General features: G+C 39.5%; 1 protein-coding gene and 1 long non-coding RNA gene across 3 annotated transcripts in view; one reads left to right on the top strand and one right to left on the bottom strand.

Moving 5' to 3' along the window:
• Window positions 1-146: 146 nt before the first annotated feature.
• cfap100 (cilia and flagella associated protein 100) overlaps window positions 147-18,482 on the bottom strand; it is a 48,762-nt gene continuing 30,426 nt past the window's right edge. For both annotated transcript variants that reach the window (XM_039771111.1, XM_039771110.1), the window contains exons 12-16: window positions 17,815-17,966; window positions 8,861-8,996; window positions 4,756-4,958; window positions 1,220-1,313; window positions 147-422 (exon numbers count right to left, since the gene is read on the bottom strand). In XM_039771111.1, the coding sequence (XP_039627045.1) occupies window positions 306-422; window positions 1,220-1,313; window positions 4,756-4,958; window positions 8,861-8,996; window positions 17,815-17,966 (702 nt within the window). In that variant the 3' untranslated portion in view covers window positions 147-305. The remainder of the gene's footprint in view (window positions 423-1,219; window positions 1,314-4,755; window positions 4,959-8,860; window positions 8,997-17,814; window positions 17,967-18,482) is intronic.
• Window positions 14,305-18,344, top strand: LOC120540390. The gene is made up of 2 exons (XR_005635805.1): window positions 14,305-14,650; window positions 17,740-18,344. It is a non-coding gene; the product is annotated as an uncharacterized LOC120540390 (long non-coding RNA).

The raw sequence follows: 18,482 nt of genomic DNA on the forward strand, positions 1-18,482 counted from the left end.
GGCTGGTCCCTTTTGGGAGCTCCACTCCTGATGTTGGTGCACACTGTAAATTACTTATTGTGCCTAAAGTGATTATCAACACAATGACAGAAATGATCTGTGGTTTACCAGCATAGAGTGGGTAGTTTTACAAAGAAAAACGACAATATGGGTATATACAGTTTTATTATACCTTCACAGAAAATTACATTTTCAATGGTATCCAATAATAAACTCTAAAACTGTCCTATCCCTAAAGAGATGGTGCAGTGTGTGTTTTTTTTTTCTTTCCCCAAGTAATACTCATCTTAAGTGAATTTGCCTTTTCAGAAGCTGAAAAAGAAATTCTGTTCCTCTTTTTCCTTGTCAGCAAAAATTTGATTGTCATTTTCTTCTTGTTTGAGTGCAGGAGGCTGTGAACGATATATCAGCTTTCTTCCAGACTAAAAGAAAAAAAAAATGTTTTAATGGAAAATAACACATAACAAAACCTAAATGATAAACTTTGTATATTCTCTTTTTTACATGTTTTTATGATGTGTTTTGTACAGGATGCACTGTATGCAAGTCTCTTGGCTACTGGTTTGTGAGAAGGTTAGTCAATAATAATTATGAAATTTTGATGCTATAAAGCTACAGAAACAGAAGAGCACAGCAATGAAACATGAACAGTTGTGCATTTTGATAAAAGAATTAAGTGTAAAATTGCATACAATATAATTTTTGTGAGGTCCAGTGTGCTGTTAGAGTATATGTGGTTAACTCTTAAATCAGGACTGGAAGTATCCATAGATAGGGCCTGCTATTTATCCATATTTGGCACCACATCCAGCCACAGCAACAATATATTTTTCTGATAATACACCTCTCTTTCTGTGATTTTTTTTCCATTTACATAGTTGTAAGTTGCCAGACCTTTCACATTAGAGACTTACTATACATAATGGGTAAAACACAGATATTTTAGTAGGAGCTGCATGTGGAATATTCACACAGGCGCCACAGTGGTAGTGCTGCTGCTTTGCATTAAGGAGATTGGGGGTTTGCCTGCATGGAGAGCTCTTTGAGTAGTGAGAAAAGTGTTATGTAAATGTAAAGAATTATTATTATTAACTTATTCAAAGATTGAATCCATAATGGTGACTTGTAGTAATTCATGCTTACAGTATGTGATTTCTCAGAATGAATACAGGTAAGACTATAGTTTAAAAGCAGAACTTTTCAAAACAGTAATACATACCGGCTTCTTAATATCAGCCTGTGCCCTTTCTAATGCTTTGCGAACTCTCTCCTCCTGGTGTTGTTTCTGTAGCTTCAGCTTTTCCTCTCTAAACCTGAAAAAAAAATGGAATTGTGTTATTTCATCATTTTCTCTTTCCTGCTAATGGACGGCTTAGTAACTGGGATGACTGAAAATCAGTAAAAGTGAAATAAACTTCAGATCCTGTCTAATTCTGGTGATTTGAAATACAGTATGTATTATAAAAGGCTAATGTAAAATGTAATGCATACTTGTTGATGATGAGCAGGGACTCCATATGAAATGGATATACAGTATTTGTGAGCTTTGGAGGTGCCTAACTAAGAGGAAGCCTTTTGTACTTACTGGTTGAATGCTCTAAAATTTGTGAAACCTGGATCCTGGTAATCAAAGCACAAAGGGTCAACTAAAAATGTTAAGATCTGTGTGGAACAAGAACAAAAACAATTATGAACTCTTTGAAGCACTTTTTGTTTATATATTATGAAGGGCTTGAGCTGATGTTGGGGAGAAGCGGGTTACATTCTGGTCTTTCTGTTTGTGGTTCCCAGGTGAGACTTGAACTTTTATCTTGTGACTGTTCCACCGAGCACTGACAAGAGAGGAAGACTTTGCGTTCATTTATGTGTAATATTGAAAGCAGATATATGTGGATTAGTAAGAAATATACTTCTGCTTTAAACAATCACCTTTCTGCATCGTCGGCGTATAACTTGGGTTAAACCATTAGGCCCATTCACTCATCTGTGTTTTTCTACCTTAAATGAGAGATTTTACTGCCTTGTTGCAGTGCAGGGCTTTTAATAATGAAGACACTCTGTACCCAATTTAAAAATGACATACTGCAGAAAAGCAATGTTGGCTTACTCATTTAAAATGGTGATGCTAACAAAAAAAATAACAGAGATGATATTTAAGGTAATGATTGATCATGCAAAAGCTTTTATACTAACCCTAACCCGTGCTGCATCATGAAGCAATTTTTTAATGGATAGTTATGAGTCAAAATGATCTGTTACTGTAATTTATAACTTTTGTCAATTATCTTTCATTTTTTTTGTACTTTTTGGTGTACATTCTTGGCTATTTTTTTTGTAGTTATTCTGAATGGCACAAATAACACAAAAATGAGTGGAGAATATTCTGGGTTTGTCAAATAAAAAAGCAAGTACATGGAGTAAAGTATGGGAGAATTACAGGGCTACTAATAAAACATGTAGATCTACAGTCCTTAAAAGTGCAAAACCTTAGACTTGATTATAATTTCTGATTAAACATGTGCCGTGCTCTACAAGATCATCAATAAATGGCCTTGCAGGGTCTGTTCTTTACTTACAATAAACATTTCTGCCTACCAGGTTGCCACTACCTGAAATTTTTTGAATTTCCAGAACATATTAGGTCATGGCCTTTTGATTAAGACCAAGGTCAAGGTTCTAGCCCCATTAGTTTGCAAGTAATCTTGTGACAGATGGACAGACATTAGCATTACAAATATACAGATATGTCCCAACCAGAATGAACTCAATCTCTATCTCTATAACTGGACTCCAGCAGGTTTGTGTTGTCATGCTCTAATTTATGGCCGACTGAGTTGAGGCAGCGGGTCATAGGTAAACAATAGGGTAGCGTTCTAGAAATTGCCAAAGCCAGCCGCTGTATTAAATCTTTCTTAATTGTTGTTATTAATATTCCAAAGGGTCTCATATGCTGAGTTTTGGGGTGCCCTTTAAGGTTTGTTTTGATTGGGGCTGCTCCACATGGGTAATTCTTTGGCCTGCACCATCTTCCTTACACCAGTGTTTTTTCAACCTTTGTGGGCTCATGACCCAGTTTTGCCTTTGGTAACACTAGAATTACCATAGCCTACGACAAAACTTGTAGATCCGTCCCACCTTAAATCGCTTCGCACCTCTCAGTCAGCGTCTTTTGTCCTGTAAATGTGTTGATAAAAGCAGCAAGCAGCCTACTATCACATCCCCTACCGGCGCACAGTTTTCTCAAGTCTGTTTACCTGCGTGTCAGTTGCTTGGAGTTGTATAGAGTGAGAAGTCAAGCAAAATAACACCTTTTATAAATACTATATCGTTATTTGGAACACATGCATTTCATGTGTGTTCCTTGTCTACAATGATCTATGTAAACACATAGTTAAAACAGAAATGTTTTTCATTTTAGTAATAATTGACAAAATGTAGACATGAAATGTATATTAATGTGTTAAGCCTGATTTCCAAATATCAAATAAACACTTTCACAAAAGGTACAAATATAACAGAACAAATGCAAGAATATAACTGCAGAAAAAGAACCCGCATGAGGGTGCGACATTGACATGCATTTACTACGACCGCTTTGGTGACAACGGTATCAACTGTTGACTGTTTTGATCGTGAACGCGACTGGGAGAATAAAAAAACAAAAACAAAGCTAACCTTTACGAGTATCATACATTTACACCAGCTGTTACAGACTGAAATCAAATTTATATTTTTTATTCTAAAATAGTAAGAATAAGAGCAGTTCACTTCTCAAAACGTACTCGTCCAGGATCGAACCCGTGAAGTTTTGGTTACCAATCAACAGTTGATACTGTTGCGCCACCAAAGCGGTTGTAGTAAATGCGTGTCAATGTCACACCCTAACGCGGGTTCTTTTTCTGCAGTTATATTCTTGCATTTGTTCTGTTATATTTGTACCTTTTGTGAAAGTGTTTATTTGATATTTGGAATTCAGGCTTCACACATTATACACTTCATGTCTACATTTTGTCAATTCTTACTAAAACATGAAAAACGTTTCTATTTTAACGGTGTTTACTGTACATAGATCGCTGTAGACACGGAACACACATGAAATGCATCTGTTCCAAATAATGATACAGTATAGTATTTATCAAAGGTATGATTTTGCTTGACTTCTCACTCTATACAACTCCAAGCAACTGACATGCAGGTAAACAGACTTGAGCTGAGAAAACTGTGCGATGGTGGGGGATGTGATAGCAGGCTGCTTGCTGCTTATCGACACGTTTACAGGACAAAAGACGCTGATGGAGACGTGCAAAGCGATTTAAGGTGGGACAGATCTACAAGTTTTTTCGTAGGCTCTGGTAAGTCTAGTGTTAAATTAATTGGTGATCCACTAGCAGAAATTGAAAACCACCCCCTGGGTGAATCAAACTCTCTTAGAAAGGGGGAGACTTATCACGCAGTGCTGCTGGTTGCTTGGGCAGTCCACCAAGTCGCGGCTCAATAGTTTACCAACCCTGTCATTGTAGAACCAACAAATGGCCACCTGCGACCCACCAGTGGCGTGACCCAGTGGTTGGGGAAACACTACCTTACACGAACCCTGCGTGTTGATGACAAGACTCAGAAGATTGGTTTGTGCTTCTCTGTACACTTTGTGTTTGACATACGATCAATTTGACATATGACTGAATGGAGCAGCAAGTCATCGAACGTATCTGGCAAAACATCATCCTTTCTTAGATCAAAGTAAATTTGACTCACTTGAGTCGTCTCTCCTTCTCCTTGGATTTTGCCACTGCGTCTACTCTTTCTTGGGGCATGGTCTCAAGACTCTCAAAGAGCTCCTCCAGTCGGGTCTCAATGGATGTCAGCATGAGAAGCGTACTCAGGTTTGCATCATTGTCTCCGATGCAGGTCCGATAAACTTCTTCCACTTGAGCGTTCAGGTTGTTCAGCATTTCTTCCTGCATAGTAGAATCATATGTCAGAGTTAACAGATGAGGATCAACAAATACAGTGCCTTACAAGTGTATTCAAGGTCTCATGAAAGTCATCACCCCTGTCTGGATTTCAAACGATATACACACACATTTCTCCATTAAGTATTTTAAATGACCATCCATCCATCCATCCTCTTTCGCTTATCCGAGGTCGGGTCATGGGGGCAGCAGCTTAAGCAGAGAGGCCCAGACTTCCCTCTCCCCGGCCACTTCTTCCAGCTCTTCCGGGAGAATCCCAAAGGCGTTCCCAGGCCAGCCGGAGACATAGTCCCTCCAGCGTGTCCTGGGTCTTCCCCGGGGCCTCCTCCCCGTTGGACGTGCCCGGAACACCTTACCAGGGAGGCGTCCAGGAGGCATCCTGATCAGATGTCCGAGCCACCTCATCTGACTCCTCTCGATGCGGAGGAGCAGCGGCTCTACTCTGAGCCCCTCCCGGATGACTGAGCTTCTCACCCTATCTTTAAGGGAAAGCCCAGACACCCTGCGGAGGAAGCTCATTTCAGCCGCTTGTATTCGCGATCTCGTTCTTTCGGTCACTACCCATAGCTCATGACCATAGGTGAGGGTAGGAGCGTAGATCGACTGGTAAATTGAGAGTTTTTCCTTACGGCTCAGCTCCTTTTTCACCACGACAGACCGATGCAGAGCCCGCATCACTGCGGATGCCGCAGTAAGTCGAGCCCGTTTCCAGTGAGAGTTGGACTCCGCCAGGGCTGCCCTTTGTCAACGATTCTGTTCATAACTTTTATGGACAGAATTTCTAGGCGCAGCCAGGGTGTTGAAGGGGTCCGGTTTGGTGGACTCAGGATTGGGTCACTGCTTTTTGCAGATGATGTTGTCCTGTTTGCTTCACCAGGCCGTGATCTTCAGCTCTCTCTGGATCGGTTCGCAGCCGAGTGTGAAGCGGCTGGGATGAGAATCAGCACCTCAAATCCGAGCATGGTTCTCAGCCGGAAAAGGGTGGAGTGCCCTCTCAGGGTTGGGGGAGAGATCCTGCCCCAAGTGGAGGAGTTCAAGTATTTTAAATGACAACCTAGGTAATTGTATAGTTTACTTTTAAAGCTAAGGAAATAATTAGTCAAAACTTTATTTCTAACAAATAAAAAATGATTTTTATTTAGTGAAAACCACTTAATTCAGTTAATAGTCAAGAATCTATACTAACAGCTTTAAATATAAGGCAAGAGATACCACTGGAGGAGGAGCCATCCCCTGATGCTCATTCTGTGCCAGTTTACAGTTCACAAAAGTGTTTTGTGTGTCCACAAAAAATGAGGAAATTAACAGAAAATGATAGGAGATAGAGGAGCTGCAGTGTGCCTCCTGTCTAACAAATGTGGAATATGTAGATAAAAGCAGGATTAGTAAGAATGTAACCATGCAGATGAAACTATTTTGTCAGCGTTTGCAAAGAATTCTGGGAATTTAAGGTGGGGAAAAACTTGTGTTTAGATTAAATCTACTGCTCAAAAAAAATTAAAGGAACACTTTTTAATCAAAGGGTAGCATCAAGTCATTGAAACTTCTGGGCTATTGATCTGGTCAGTTCAAGTAGCAGAGGGGGTTGTTAATCAGTTTCAGCTGCTTTGGTGTTAATGAAATTAACAAGAGGTGCACTAGAGGGGCAAAAGTGATACGACCCCCAAAACAGATGAGGAGGTAAAAATGTCAGTGACCTCCGTCTGTTAAACCATTCCTGTTTTTTCACTAGTTTTACATTTGGCGTAGGTCAGTGTTACTACTTGTAGCATGAGATGATACCTGGACTCTACAGAGCTGGAACAGGTAGTCCAACTTCTCCAGGATGGCACATCAATACATGCCATTGCCAGAAGGTTTGCTGTGTCTCCCAGCACAGTCTCAAAGGCATGTAGGAGATTCCAGGAGACATGTAGTCACTCTAGGAGAGCTGGACAAGGCAGTAGAAGGTCCTTAACCCATCAGCAGGACCAGTATTTGCTCCTTTGGGCAATGAGGAACAGGATGAGCACTGCCAGAGCCTACAAAATGACCTCCAGCTGGCAGGCCACTGGTGTGAATGTGTCTGACCAAACAGTCAGAAACAGACTTCATGAGGGTGGCCTGTGGGCCCTGTGCTTTCTGCCCGGTACCGTGGCGCTCAATCGGCATTTGCCATAGAATACCAGAATTGGCAGGTCCACCACTGGCACCCTGTGCTTTTCACAGATGAGAGCAAGTTCACCCTCAGCACATGTGACAGACGTGAAAGGGTCTGGAGAAAATGTGGAGAATAATGTGCTGCTTGTAGCATCGTTCAGCATGACCAGTTTGTTCTTGGGTCAGTGATGGGCTGTGGAGGCATATCCATAGAGGGACGCACAGACCTCTTCAGGCTAGATAATGGCACCTTAACGGCCATTAGGTATTGAGATGAAATTTTTGGACCCATTGTCAGACCCTATGCTGGTGCAGTGGGTCCTGGGTTCCTCCTGGTGCACAACAGTGCCCGGCCTCATGTGGTGAGAGTATTTAGGCAGTTTCTGGAGGATGAAAGAATTGATACCATTGACTGGCCCCCATGCTCACTCGCCTGACCTAAATCCAATAGGACACCTCTGGGTCATTATGTTTCAGTCTATCTGATGCCACCAAGTTGCTCCTGAGACTGTCCAGGAGCTCAGTGATGCCCTGGTCCAGATCTGGGAGGAGATCCTCCAGGACACCATCCATCATCTCATTAGGAGCATTTTCCCTGACATTATCGGGCATGCATACAAGCAGGTGGGGGCCATGCAAGCTACTGATTACGATTTGGAGTTGCTGTAATGAAATTTCGGCAGAATGGACTCACCTGCTGTTTCAATTTTTCACTTTGATTTTCAGGGTGACTTTGAATTCAGCTTGCTGTAGGTTGATAATTTTCATTTCTATTAAATGATATGGCATCCTTTCGTTCCTAACACTTTACCCTGTTCATAGCAGTAGACATATTCAGCAGGATTTTTTTTCCCATTGAGATCTGATGTGTTTTCAAAGTGTGCCTTTAATTTTTTTGAACAGTTTATAATCAGTAATCCAAATTTGTTAAGTGACTTGACTCAGCAGTGGGTTTTTGCTGGTTAGCTGAGTAGAGCCTCAAATACAATGGACAAACAGTGCTGGGCAGGTTGTAATTGTACCTGAATACTCTTGAGATTACAAATTTCAATAAACAGCTCTGGAGATGATACGGCCTGAGATGGGGAGGCATAGGGTCATGACATAAATAGCTTAAGGAAATGCTTGATTAAAGATAAAGGTAATTGCAATGGGCTGGAATTGAACCCTAATTCCCTGTTTGAGTGGCAGTGGTGTTAACCATTACCCCACCATCACAATCTGCACAGTGCTGTTTCTGTGCTGGCAGATCACACTGTAGCAATTAATGCTACTAATTTAAACCCTAAGTTGCTCTTACATCTCCCTGATGGTACAATGCCAAAATTATGTGTCAAATTGTAGTTTATGTTGTGATGTACCTAGGTGCCAAATTTCAAATCTGTAGCTTAAGAAACAAAGCTGTGCATAAAGAAGAAAGGAATGGGAGAAGTGCTGGGACAAGTGGATTGCACCTCAGGCAGAGTATTTTGAGAGTGACTAAAACGGAATAGCTGTGAGTTTTATAAAAAAATATTTTTAACAATTCTATATATTTTTGAGCCTACCTTTGCATCTCTCATTGCTAGATTGTTCCATTCAGTTTAAGGACAGTGTATTTGCCATATGTTCTGTTAAGCCATTTACAGACTCAAACTGGCCATCATAACTCACCATAATGTGCTGTACCAAAGAGTGGCACCAAGAGACCAAAGGGTAAACTCTAACCTAGTGTACTGATGCAAACGATAAAGGACCATAATACCTACCTGATCTTCTGGCTTGTACTGGCCAAAGGAGAACACTCGAGACTTGAGCTCCAGTTCAGCTGCTTTCTCCTTTTCTTGTTCAATGGCTTTGTTTAACTCGGTGATCTGATGCTCTAGTGCCATTATCTCCTTGTCCCTAATGCAAAATTTATAAAAGAAACCACTGAATATTAAGTTTTTTCAGAGGTAAAGGTGAACCCATGAGCATCCTAAAATGTGAGCCATATTGCTCTAAAACAGGGCTCTCAAACTCCAGTCCTGGAGGGCCGCAGCAGTGGCTCAGGTTTTCATCGTAACCCTTTTCTTAATTAGTGACCTGTCTTTGCTGCTAGTTAACTTCTTTTGAATTAAGATTCATTTTTAACATTTGTTCCCTGGAATTTCTTCATCATTCCTCTGAATGGTTTCATTTCTTTCCTTAAACAGCAATGAAATGTGAAGTGAATGAGCCAACAGAAGACCAACTAAGTCAGGTCTTCATACTCCAACCAATTTCACTCCTGCCAGTTGCTTAATTAGTCACCGAGTCTTGTCGTTAATTATACTCATTCTTTAATTTCATGGCTTGTTGGTGCTCTCATTGTGCAACAGCGGACATTTCTGAATTGTTGATCTTCTCTTTTCTAAGAGCACTGTTACAGTTTTTGGAGACCTGAGCAGATTAACATTCCTGAGACCTTCATCTTTCTTTATGTTCAGATATTGTATGATGATCACAGTCTGCTGGTCATGTTTTGGCTCATTTTGTATCTCGTTATGTTTTTGGCTGCCAATTAAGGAAAAAGAAACAATTATTGGGTCTTGAGTCTTCAAGAGTAAGTCAATTATAATGAATTCAAAAGAAGTTAATTAGCAACAAAAACAGGTCACTAATTAAGAAAAGGGTTAGAATGAAAACCTTCAGCCACTGCAGCCCACCAGGACTGGAGATTGAGATCCCTGCGCTAAAAGATCACATTTGTTAGGTGGTTTGTATTGAAGTCACTGAAGTAACACATAACAGTCCCCAAAACATTGTTAAGAATGTATTAAACCTTTTATAATTCAAAAGAGCAAAATACCGCACTTCGCAGCGGAGAAATAGTGCGTTAACACTAGAATTACCAGAGCCTATGAAAAAACTCATAGATCCGTCCCACCTTAAATCGCTTCGCACCTCTCCATCAGCGTCTTTTGTCCTTTAAATGTGTTGATTAGCAGCAAACAGCAAGCAGCCTACTATCACATCCCCCCACCACCGCACAGTTTTTTCAGCTCAAGTCTGTTTACCTGTGTATCAGTTGCTTGAAGTTGTACAGAGTGAGAAGTCAAGCAAAATGACACCTTTTATAATTACTATATCGTAATTTAGAACACATGTATTTCATGTGTGTTCTGTGTCTACAACGATCTATGTAAACACATCGTTAGAAAAGAAACGTTTTTCATGTTTTAGTAATAATTGGCAAAATGTAGACATGTAGTGCAGAAGGTACAAATATAACAGAAGTGTGCTTTTATTCAAGAATTTAAAAAACACGACGCATTAGGGTGCAACATTGACACACATTTGCTACGACTGCTTCGGTGGCGCAACGGTATCAACTGTTGACTGGTAAACAAAATTTCACGGGTTTGAGCCCGGACGAGTACGTCAGTTGTGAGCGGCTCGTATTCTTACTATTTTAGAATAAAAACATACTGTACATTTGATTCCAGTCTGTAATAGCCGGTGTCATTTATGATACTTGTAAAGGTCAGCTTTTGTTTTTTTTAAATTCAGTTTTATTCTCTCAGTCGTGTTCACAATTTCCCCCCCTCCCCCCATTTGACACTGCTGTTTCCACATAAAGACGCGCTATAACAATACGTGCAATGCCACAAAAGTGCCTTCTGACACTTCAGTACGCAAGCAATGGTACAAGAATGCAGTTAGAATTTTTTTGGGGGCACATACACCATCCAGATCTAAACACTAGCGTGGAGAGTCGCTTGCGCACTGCACAGTCTATAGCTGCAGGTGGAAACTGCCGTTGCTGTACTTTGTATGTAAGAGCCAGATTGAATGTTATTTACCTATTTACCTTTATTTATTTACTTACTTGCTACAGCATAAAGTCACATGTAGAGTGCAGAGCTTCCCATGTACATATACAAAGTATAGCGATGGCAAAAGTGCATTTTTGCTCCGATGTAGAGGTGTCATCATGATTTGAGTTTACCTCTGTTATAGCACGTCTATGTGAAAACAGCAGTGTCAAGTGCGTCGAGTTGGGATCATGAACGCGGCTAAGAGAATAAAACTGAATTTAAAAAAAAAAAAAAAAGCTAACATTTACAAGTATCATAAATTACACCAGCTTTTACAGACTGGAATCAAATGTATGTTTTTATTCTAAAATAGTAAGAATACGTATCAACCGTATGAAGGTATGCAAATGAATACAATGTTGCATTAGTGCAACAATGTTTTCCGAAATGTACAATACAGGTCATAAAATGAATTATTCCAAATGTCATATATATCTAAGTCTCTCTTTTTTTTGTCAGAGCGGGTTTGACATCATGGATCAGAAGGCGCATACTAATTCAGCGTGAGCAGGAGCACTCAAGAATAAAACTGAATAAAAACAGTCATTCTTAGTCACGCACAACACTCGCACCCACAGTTTTCACAGTCTCGTTCACGCACAAGATCTGACACGGTTTTCAAATAAAGAAGGGGTGTAACACAACAAGTTTGTACCTACCACGTCTTTATCTGAAAAAGGCGTCACATGTGTTTTATGTGGAAGCTTGAACGTGAGTGAGAATAAAACTGAAAGAAAAAAAAAAAAAAACCACAAGTACTATAAATTTACAGACTCATATCAAATGTATGTTTTTATTGTTTGATATAAACAATAAGAGCAGCTCACTACTCAAAATGGTAAATTTGGGAAGCAGCTAATATCGAAACTGTGACCTCTTGATTGGAAGGCAGCAGTTCTTAGCATTGCACCACACAAGCTATCATATCAACCGCCTACCGTAACCTGCTTTTTTTTTCTTCGGTTAAATTCTTGAATAAAAGTACACTAGCTAAAAAAGCTAACCTTTACGAGTATCATACATTTACACTGGCTGTTACAGACTGACATCAAATGTATGTTTTTATTCTAAAATAGTAAGAATAAGAGCAGCTCACTTCTCAAAACATACTCATCCGGGTTAAAACCCGTGAAGTTTTGATTACCAGTCAACAGTTGATACCGTTGTGTCACCAAAGCGGTCGTAGTAAATGTGTGTCAATGTTGCACCCTAATGCGGGTTTCTTTATCTGCAGTTATATTCTTGAATAGAAGCGCATTTGTTCTGTCATATGTGTACCTTTTGTGAAAGTGTTTCTTTGATATTTGGAATTCAGGCCTCACACATTATAAACTTCATGTCTACATTTTGTCAATTCTTACTAAAACATGAAAAACGTTTCTATTTTAACGGTGTTTACTGTACATAGATCGCTGTAGACACGGAACACACATGAAATGCATCTGTTCCAAATAATGATACAGTATAGTATTTATCAAAGGTATGATTTTGCTTGACTTCTCACTCTATACAACTTCAAGCAACTGACATGCAGGTAAACAGACTTGAGCTGAGAAAATTGTGCGCCGGTGGGGGATGTGATAGCTGGCTGCTGGCTGCTTATCGACACATTTACAGTACAAAAGACGCTGATGGAGAGGTGCAAAGCGATTTAAGGTGGGATGGATCTACGGGTTTTCTCGTAGGCTCTGGTAATTCTAGTATTAAAGAAGTTATGAAAAAGAAAAGGAAACATTTTAAAAATAATGTAACATGATTGTCAATGAAATTGCCACAGGCTTATTTTAGTATTGAGAGTGAATTTGATGATTGTAAAGAGTTTAATTTATGATTTTAAATGTTGTGTATGAGAAATGCACATTTTTAGGATGCAGGGATCTCTTTGTAAACAATGTTTGCAGTTCTGCCCTTAGGCTGTAAAATGACCAAGCTGTCTGCTGAGCTTACACTTGAGCATGCAACATACAGTTGGCCATGTGAGAAGCAATCTTGTGTCAAGTCAGTGCCAACCATTTTTAGAGTCTGGCCCTGTGGCTTATTTATTGTCATAGCGAAGCAGACCCTTACTGGAAATTGGAGGCGTTTAAATTGGAGTGGGAGGTCAGAGGGTATGAGAGGGATGTGAGAAATAAATCCAGTCTCCCCATGGCCAGTTCCAGTGAAGACAGTTGCCTCAATGAGGTTCTTGTGCAGAGATCTGATCTGAAGCCTGGCGTCGTTACAAAATTTTGGTGGTTTTAAGTTTCATAGTAACATAATTGGTGCGCCGACCTTCAAAAGTAGAGTATGCAGGCATGCCCGGAGGATTAAGAGTATGAAGAAACTCTACTGGATAGTGCACCGCATCCTCTAGTTCTACAACAGAGTCGACAGACTTACATGTTTTTGTTTCGGAAGTTTGTCCCAGTCATTCAGTACATAAGACACAATGTCTTTTCAGATATCAACGCTGAGACTGGTATGGTCATGCAATAAGTAAGAGAGAATGGAAGAGGCAGGCGCAGTCTTGGGGCATAGAAACCACTGGGTACTGGTCGGTGAAATTGTGATTGACGCTGATCACCGAAATAGACATGTTATTCGGGGTAAACTTGAACCTTTTGAGAAAGAAAGTACAAAGGAAGGCGAGAAGCGGTGGAGCAGGGAATGAAAAGCAGAAGTCAGCACCAGGAAGACGTACGTGAGCAAGTAAGAAAGCCCAACAATGACAGCCTTGAAGCGGTGGAGTAAAAGAAAAGGCAGGAGGAACCAGCAGGAAGACGTGAAGCAAGGCCAACAATAACAGGCTGAAAGCGGTGGAGTAAAGAAGAACGGAGGAGTGAGCACAACGAACAGCTGAGGAAAGTAAGGAAGCAAGTGAGGAGGCACATGAGTGCGGGATGTCGTTAATGTATATAGGCAGGGAGCCAACCACGTGGTAGGTGCACGGACAGCGGCCGTACAGATAAAGGAAGGGGGACCGGGGGTGGCCCTTGTGCATTTCTGCTGTGAAATAAATCGTCTGTTAACGGAAATAAGAAATGAAACCGCCAAAAGGAGAGGTCAGTTCTGAAAGCTCCTTACGGCATAATGGCGAGAACCGCCAAAAAGAAGACGTTATTTTCTAAAGTTCATTACGGGGCATGGGGCGAAATGTAACATACTTAACATTTGTAAGTACAGTGTAAAGGATGAGCATGGGAAATTCGGGCTTCCTACATATATTGGAAGTCACAGAAATAGTGAGGAGGGGTTTCCCCTATCTATATATACAGTTTAGGGGGTACAACTGTTTCCCCCTATTGGGTGTTGCAATAGGACATGAAACATACCTAACTTTTGTAAGTACACTACAAGGAATGAGCATGAGAAATTTCAGCTTCCCATCGATATGGAAAGTGGGAGAATTAGTGATGAGTCAGTTAGGGCTTTGCCTTTTATATGTATAAATAAAGCTGGCAATAGATGCTCTACAGCAGGAGTGCCAAACTCATACTCGAGGGTCGCCATAGCTGCAGGTTTGTGTTCCAAACCTCTTTAATTAGAAACCAGTTAATGCTGCTAATTGTTTAGACTTTTTTACCTAAATTATAATTGACTGACTTGTTTATTTTTTTCCTTAAATAGCTGCCAAACAATAAGAGATGCAAAGCAAGCCAGTGGATGATCAGCCAATTTGGGGGATTTTAAACAGTCCTGTAGGACCACCATTTTGACTCCAATCCATCTCCTCTTTAGCTGGTAAGAAAACCCTTTGTTTAATTCTGTGGTGTGTTAGTGCTCACATTCTGCCACACCAGTCATTTTTCTCACATCACCATCCGTTTTTCTTTAATACAATATTTTTCTCAAAAAATATCTTAAAGACTAAGGAGTGTCAATTAGCCTGGTGATCTGTTTGCATCACATTACAAGCAAAAATAAAGATAATTAAAACGTAAGTCAATTAAAGTCAAGGCAACACATTATGCTCTTTTAGGAGTAATAATTGAAATCCTAATGGAGAAACAGGCTGAATCAAAAATCAGCAGCCAGTGTGGCCCTCCAGGAATGGAGTTTGACACCCCTGCCTTACACTAAAGATGTCAGATTTTCAAAGACATTCTTCCAAGTACAGGTCGTATAATCTGTAACTGCAGTACAAAGAAGGGAACAATACTAAGGAATTTAGAATGTGCAAAGGCTTACTGTATAATAAAAGTCCACTAAACCCATTTAATCCTGAGTAGAGGGGCCATTCACTGATAACAGTGTAGTCAATTAGACTAACATGCATGCCTTTGTGAAGTGGGAAAAACATCTCTGTATGCATTGTGTGAGCTGGGCTTCAAATGCCATACTAACCAGTGTAACCAATCTCTGATAAATTAGTGCCAACTTAATACATTGTTTCATTAATATGTAAATGGACAACACAACTTCAAATTCTGGCATAATTACTATCAATGCAAAGCTTGCACATTCTTCACATGTCCATGTGCCCATACTTTAGTTTCCTCGCACATCCTACATGTCCAAATTTGTCATCTGTAAATTTTCCCTAAAATTGGAGATGAAATGTGCCCTGTGAAGGACTGGTGTCCTATCCAGGATTGTTCCCTTTCAACTGTTCTGTATTGCTGTGGCAGACGTGAGCTTTAACAACTTGTTGAAATAAGTGGAGTCTGAAAAAATAATGTGCAAATTTATGTACAAATAATTATACACTTGTCTAAAGTTTTAGAACACCACTTATTTTTAGTTTTTATTGAAATGTAAGCAGTTCAAGTCCAGTTTATAATCTGAAATGGTACAAATATAAACCGTAAATGGCCACAGATTATTAAAAAAAAAAAAGTTTACATTACCAAAAACTGAAAAATAATGTAAGGTTTAGAGTTATACAAAAGGGCTTTTTCAAGAAACAAATAATGAGTTAAACACTTACAGCTTTTCTGCAGCAATGGAAGATAATGAAGCCTTGAAATTTGATAGAAATGATTCCTGCAGGTGTCCCAGCCTTTGTTGATTACTTATTTTAAAACTGTGTTGGAAAAACTGCATTGCTGCACACCTTATGAAGCATTATCTGGACAGTACTGTATTGCATGTTGCTATCATAATGGTGGGAAAAAGGCAATTAACAAAGGAAGACAGACATGCCATTATAGCCCTTAAAAGTGTAGGTCTATTTTTTAGAGAAATTGCAAAGAAAGCCAAAGTGTCAGAGACTACAGCGTCCTACGCCATCAAAAGGGACTTGGAAACTGTGATAGGAACAGGTCTGGTAGACCCAACGCCACAACAGAATTAGATGACATGTTTCTGAGAGTCTACAGCTTGCATTACAGAACAGTGGTCAACAGATAGAATCAACAGTAAATGGAGATTTTAGTGTTGTCCGATACCCTGATAAATTAATAAAACATTTTTTTTTTAAATACTGAATCTTAAAGAGATGCCTTTCAGCTGTCTACAGAAGGGTTTCTCCACAAAGTAGTAGGATCTGGCATCCTGCTTACCATTTGTGTAGAGTCTACATGTTTTAGATGTGTTTATGTTTGTTTCCGGTTACCTCCTAAGGACATCTGTGTTTGGCTGTGTGGTGACTCTCAGTTGACCAGAAGTGGTTTGCCCTTGAGTGAGCCATACAGTGGATTGATGCCCATTCAGGCTTGGTTCTTGTCTTGTACCTTATTATGCCAGGATAAGCCACATGATTACATTCACTTGCAAAAGTTCCATTTTTTTAAAGAGCATGTTTCAGTGGCTGGTGTTTTCAAAAACAAGCATACTGCGAAAGAAAATCAGTACCAATTAATTTTAAAATATAATATTTCATCATTTTTTTTTAGCCAGATATCAAGTTGAAATTATTCAAGATGAAGTGACTTTACATCTGGACCTGTGGTTCTGTCTCTTCTAAAATTATAACAGTGGAGGCAAAGAGACTGTCGCTGCTTAATGGTCTCAGTAAGGAGGAACTACTGAGGGTTTTCATATGGCACAAACGTGGTCAGTCATTCAGAAACGTTACTTAGAAAGTATGACATTTGTCAATGACGTAGCTCAGGAAATGTTTTAGGGTTGGGAGCAATTTCTTAATATATAAAAAAGTAATACTGTACAGTCATGCCTGCGGTTCACGAACGCCCCTGTTCACGAGCAAATCGCTTCACAACCAAAAATTTCTTTAAAAAAATTGCCGTGGTTAACAAACACATTTTGGTTGACGAAAAAAATCCCAGCGACGCAAGTGTGTCCCACTAGCCGAGCAGCCTGCCTGTCCACACTCTCTTAGTCTTTGGTCACGGTCAGATGTACGCGCAGTACTGTACATACTAGTTCTTACTCTACACGTGTTGTGTTCTTTGTTACGGTAATTCCTGTTACTAATTCAGCTTGGACCCTAAGAAAGTGAAGAGCAATAGTAGTGTTGATAAGAAGAAGAAGGTGGTTAGGAACATCACTGTACAAGTGAAATCATTGAAAAGCATGAACGTGATGTTCACTTGTCGGATATTGCGTATTTTTATTTTCATATTATAAGGCTTTTTTATACTGTAATGTCTTTTTTTCCAGATGTTTTACTATTACAAATAATAAAAAAAAATAGGGTTAGGTGGGCTTGGGAAACAATTAATTACATTTTAATACATTCTTATGGGAAAACTTTTCTTGGACTGCGAACAAATTGCTTCACGAACAGACTTCACAGAACAACAGAACAGAATGCGTTCGTGAACCACAAGCACCACTGTACTTGCTAAAGTACTTTCTAATGTAATAAGGGCTGACATTGAGGAGAATTTATTGACTGTGTCATATTAATTTTCTTTTTTATTCACTAGCAGTGAACAGAACATGGAATGACCTTTCTGGCGTACTGCAAGATTTACTGTATATTCAACAGAATTCAAACTCACATGCTGTTTTGGGTTGAAGTCACAATCTGCTTAAATTCTTCTAGTGTTTCCTCGGTTTCCTGAGAATTCTGAATGTGAGACAAATTTTGTTCCTCCAGCTCAGCAAGAATATCCAAGAGTTCTTGGGGGTCTTGGAAATACAGTTCTACTTCCTGGATTGATGATGGTAACAAATAACAACATTACTGAGCTAAAATATGCCATTTATAAATATCTGAAAAGATGAGAGTAGTTAAGGTAGTAAGCAATAATAGATCAATTACTGACCTGCTGACAGCATAGAACAGTACAGTATAGTGAAAGGGCAAGTATCACATAGCCTGCTGCTCACTATTTATCTATACAGCGCCTATAATGTACTTTTATCATGGAGTACTAATGTCATCTTTCACCATGATAAACTGCATAGTAAATACAGTATTGTCAATATTTTGCTTTTCATATTTGTTTCTAATTTAGATTACCTTGCAGAGATTTGTTTTCACTTTAACATTAAAAACTCTCTTCCTGTTTATCAATTGTAAAAAAAAGCCAACTTAAATCTACTGAGATTCAATGTTGTACAATAGTAAAATTGGAAAACTTCCAAGGAGTTGAATATTTGTTATATGCGCTGTATACATACAGTGGGATGCAAAAGTTTGGGCAACCTTGTTAATAGTCATTAT

The sequence above is a fragment of the Polypterus senegalus genome, chromosome 12 (genome assembly GCF_016835505.1).
Source record: "Polypterus senegalus isolate Bchr_013 chromosome 12, ASM1683550v1, whole genome shotgun sequence".
NCBI lineage: Eukaryota > Metazoa > Chordata > Cladistia > Polypteriformes > Polypteridae > Polypterus > Polypterus senegalus.